General features: G+C 44.3%; 1 protein-coding gene across 1 annotated transcript in view; it reads left to right on the plus strand.

Moving 5' to 3' along the window:
- Positions 1–3,663, plus strand: part of LOC119288213 (60S ribosomal protein L5, mitochondrial-like) — a 4,214-nt gene extending 551 nt beyond the window's left edge. The window contains exons 2-5 of the mRNA XM_037567849.1: positions 703–810; positions 932–1,011; positions 1,112–1,166; positions 2,669–3,663. Of these exons, the coding sequence (XP_037423746.1) occupies positions 742–810; positions 932–1,011; positions 1,112–1,166; positions 2,669–3,268 (804 nt within the window). The 5' untranslated portion in view covers positions 703–741 and the 3' untranslated portion in view covers positions 3,269–3,663. The remainder of the gene's footprint in view (positions 1–702; positions 811–931; positions 1,012–1,111; positions 1,167–2,668) is intronic.
- The last annotated feature ends 515 nt before the right edge of the window (positions 3,664–4,178 follow it).

Raw genomic sequence — 4,178 nt, forward strand, 5'->3', positions numbered from 1 at the left:
CCCTCTCGCGCGTCCTTGTCCCGTCGCCCCTCCCCCTTCCTCCCCTCTTCCCCCGGTGCCCAACATCGCACCCACTTTCTTCATCCCACGCTTCTCCCTCTTGTACTTGGTCTGTCTGTGCATTTCTGAGCTGACTAGGGACTTGTTTTGATATGGAAGCTGCTGCGGCGATGCCGTTCTGATGCGCCTATTTGGCCTATGGTTTCATTTTAGAAATTTGCTTCCATATGGTTCCAGAATGAAACTGATTGCAATTGATGTTTACCTTGCATGTTTATATAGCGATTCCTATTTGAATTGGCTCATTTGCGCGAATGCAATCATATATAAATAGCAGAAGCAATATATTTATATTTATGTAGATGGGTGGCATCGGCAAGAAAATGGCAGCTGCTAATAGTGTGAGCTGCAGGGCTAGTCGCTGTTCCGGGTTCCTACACGGCCGTGATACTTACAAGGGTTGGAATTAGGAACAGTAGTGAGCAGCAATCGATGCTGGAGAGCGACATAGTTAGGCTTTCAAAGTTACGTTTTATCTACCACTCGAATGAGACCGATTGCCGCAACCAGCTTAGGATGAGTAGGGCCCCATTTCTTAACTTTTGTATCTTGTTCTGTGATAGAAAGTTGTTGCAATACCCGTTCCAACCCACAAGGTCCATGGGACTCCTCATCACTTTCTCCTCCGCTCTGTTTCCACAGGTCGCAGCCACTGCCAGGAAAGATTAAGTGCCAGCAGCCATGTCCATCAGATCTCTCATCGCCGCGTCCAGGTCCGGCCATGCCCTCACCGCTGCCACCATTTCTCAGGTCAGGTGCCCCTCCCCTGTGTTTCTTCGAGCTCTTTCTTCATAACTGAAGGAGGACACTGAGGCACAACATCGTTGAACTGGTCTGATGTGTTCTACTGCACGATGGTCTGATTTATCAGGCAGCCTCCAGAGCGCACCAGCACGCCGCCGGCGTGCCTCCTCTGCTCCCCAGGCTTGGACCACTCGCCCGCGCCTTCAGGTACGTATATTGCTACTATCTCAAGTTCGTGAGTTCGTGATGCCGGCCTGTCTCCTGCTTGTGGACTGTTGAGTGAATTGTTTGTGCTATCTGCGTGCAGCTCAAGCCCTGAAACAGCAGATGTCGATTCAGGTGTCCCTGTCATGGAAGTGCAGGTGTGTTACACCCCCTCCCTAAATCTACCGTGTTCTGCTAATTGTGTGTGAGTATAGGATCCATTTGTGTATGAGTAGCAGGTATGCACACTTTGCCGCATCGGCGAGTGAGGCCCTGATTGATGTTTGTTTAGAACCACTTCTAAATGTTGTGTATAATTCATTGATATTCATATGGAGATAGTTTAGCAGAGAGAAAAAAAATAATTTGTTTTCTTGGTCAGGATAAATGCAAGTAGATTAGATAATGAAAGCCGACGTATTAGAATAGCTTCAAAAAACTAGAATGCTATTACCAAGGGGAGATGGTGGGTCTATTCTGTCTTGACGATACACTGCATTAGTTAAATTGAGCCACACACCATAATGTTTAAATTATAGTACTTTGTGGATGTTATATGAGCTTTATAGGTTAACAGCGCTGCTCTGCTTTCTGTGTATGTATAATGAACAATCCATGAATACATGCATTCTGATTTTGGTAGACATTATCTGCCCTGTACTTCACCAAAAACAGAGCAGAAGAAACAAGTACTGCGTATTCATACGCGTAGTGGACTGTCTTTCGAGACAATACACCACCATCACAACTGGATTTGCACATGCGTAGCAAAAGAGAAATTTTGCAGTCATTCATTATTGTTAGACCAGCATGCAATATTCACATCATGGTATTCTGCATCCAATAAAAAAAATGGGAAACAGTATCAAAAGAGAATAACATGCTATGTATGCTAACTGAAAGTCTGAAATCTTGCACGTGTTGGATGGCTGGCCTGGATAAAAGCAGGGTGTAGAAGTGATGGTAGAGAAAAGGGAGTATAAATAGTTCAGTTGATTCAGTGAGCATGTATTATAGTTGGGTTCCGTATGTTTAGAAGGTAGATGTAACTTATCCATTAAGTTAATACAAAATGAAACTGATATCCAAGTACTAAACTAATTCAGGTCTAGCATGATCGAAAGCACATGTGCTGTATAACTAAATATATAGATTAACAGCAGGGGTTTAAACTTTTTCTTGGCGAAAACTTTTGCATAAGATTGTAAATAGATAATAAATGAGAACTAAATTCTACTGGATAGAAACATGCTTCTACTGGTTGCCCATGTTGTGTCCATTGAATCTCATATGGACGGTCTGCTGCTAGTTTAGCAAACAGCCGATATTCAGTGGAAAATATCATGTAGAGATGAGGATATCTGAAGAATTGACAAGAGATCAGAAAAAATAATCTGTGGTTACTCTTGTCGCGATAAGCCACAGGTATATCAACATATATCTTTGTAGACTGCATAGAAATTGAACTTAGCTTTTTGTATATATATTTAAATGGTGAAGCATCAGAGAAAAATGCAAGGGGGTTACGCAGTGATGCAGTTAATCATGTGATCTTCAATTGATCTAATGTTGTGATTGATGATGTTGACACTGTCAATTGGTAGTGGGTTAGTAGTGATGCTGCTGGTAGAAATTGCTAACAAATAATCTGTTTGTACAGAAACGGCGGGTGGGCAAAAAGGCCAAGGGCGCGAAAAGCGGAAAAGCCATGATGTTCCCACTCCATTTCCACTACGAAGATGTGTTGCGCGAGGATCTGTTGCTCAAACTGAACCACACCAACACCATGGAGGTCCCTGGGTTGTTTGAGATCAGACTGGTGCCCAAGTCTACCACCGGTGCCAAAATCCAGTTTGGGAAACTGGCCATGGAGATTCTGTGCGGCCAGAGGTGCATACAGGCGGAGCTGCCCGCCCATCTGAAAGGGAAGGCGACCAACGCATACCTGGGGTCCCAGAAGGACGCCGTGTCCCTGAGGCAGAGCATCATCCGAGGGCACGGGATGTACAACTTCCTGGTCAGGGTCCTGACGGTGATGTCGATGCTGGATTCCAAGGTGGCGATCGAGCAGGGCAACTGCGTCAAGTTCTTCATGGCCACGGAGTTCTGCGAGTTCTCCCCCGAGATAGAGGACCACTTCGAGATCTTCGAGACCATTGGGGGGTTCAACGTGACCATCGTCACCACGGCCTGCTCGAAGGAGGAGACCTCGCTGCTGTGGAGCGGCTTCTTGCTCAAGGATGAAGGTGAGATCAGCTAAGTCCGATGCTTGAGTGAGATCACGAGCGTCACGGCTAAAGACGAAAGCTTCTACCATTTTGTGATCTGATCTTTTCTAGCTAGAGTCGATGACCAGCTTTTCATTATGGAGCAATCTTGTTGGGGGGTGGAACTGAGTTCCTCCTGTTGTGTTTTATCTTCAGAAGAGGCTCGTTTTGCTTCTGCTATGCAGAGATTCATTTGTTTCTATGCTGGCAAATTTCTAGATGGTGATTCATCCTAGCTGTATCCTGATAGGCTGTGGTCATCCTCTTCATGTGGAGAGAACTAAAGAATAATGCGTTTGATTAAATCTGTGGCAAATATGATATGCATGGCTAGTTTTGCTATGCCTGTAGCAACCCTAGATGGTTATGCATCTAGCATTTTCCCTCATTATTTCGGTCGTGCGCTGTCATGTGCCATGTTGGTCTCTATTTTGATTATTTTGATTCGTCGTGTATAAATTTTAACTATATATCCATAGTGCAAACTGAGTCGACAGCTGGCCGCGGGGTTTCGATGCTGCTGCTGCTGCAAGGTTGTAGCCATGCTCAAACTGATGTCATTTTTGTCTAGTTTGTTAAGAGGGCAGCGTTGTTCACCATAAATGATTTGTTTACTAGGTTCATTTTTGTGAATGTAACTATCTACTCCGTCCTTTTCACAATTTGAGAATGTGTTTGTTTTGCTCTGAGCCAAACCTTTTGAACTTTTACCAAAGTTTAGAGAAAGAATTGACGTCGTCTACCATATGCCAGATTAATGTCAGCTAATAAATCTTCAACCGTGTTTCCATAGTGTATATTTATTTAGCTATCTGATAAGATGTTCATATCTTTTCGATGTATCAAATCAACTGTAGCATCCAGACCTGGGATTTCCTGCAGCCTGAGCAAGAGCAGACCGGG

This window comes from Triticum dicoccoides, chromosome 4A (genome assembly GCF_002162155.2).
Source record: "Triticum dicoccoides isolate Atlit2015 ecotype Zavitan chromosome 4A, WEW_v2.0, whole genome shotgun sequence".
In the NCBI taxonomy this organism is placed as follows: domain Eukaryota; kingdom Viridiplantae; phylum Streptophyta; class Magnoliopsida; order Poales; family Poaceae; genus Triticum; species Triticum dicoccoides.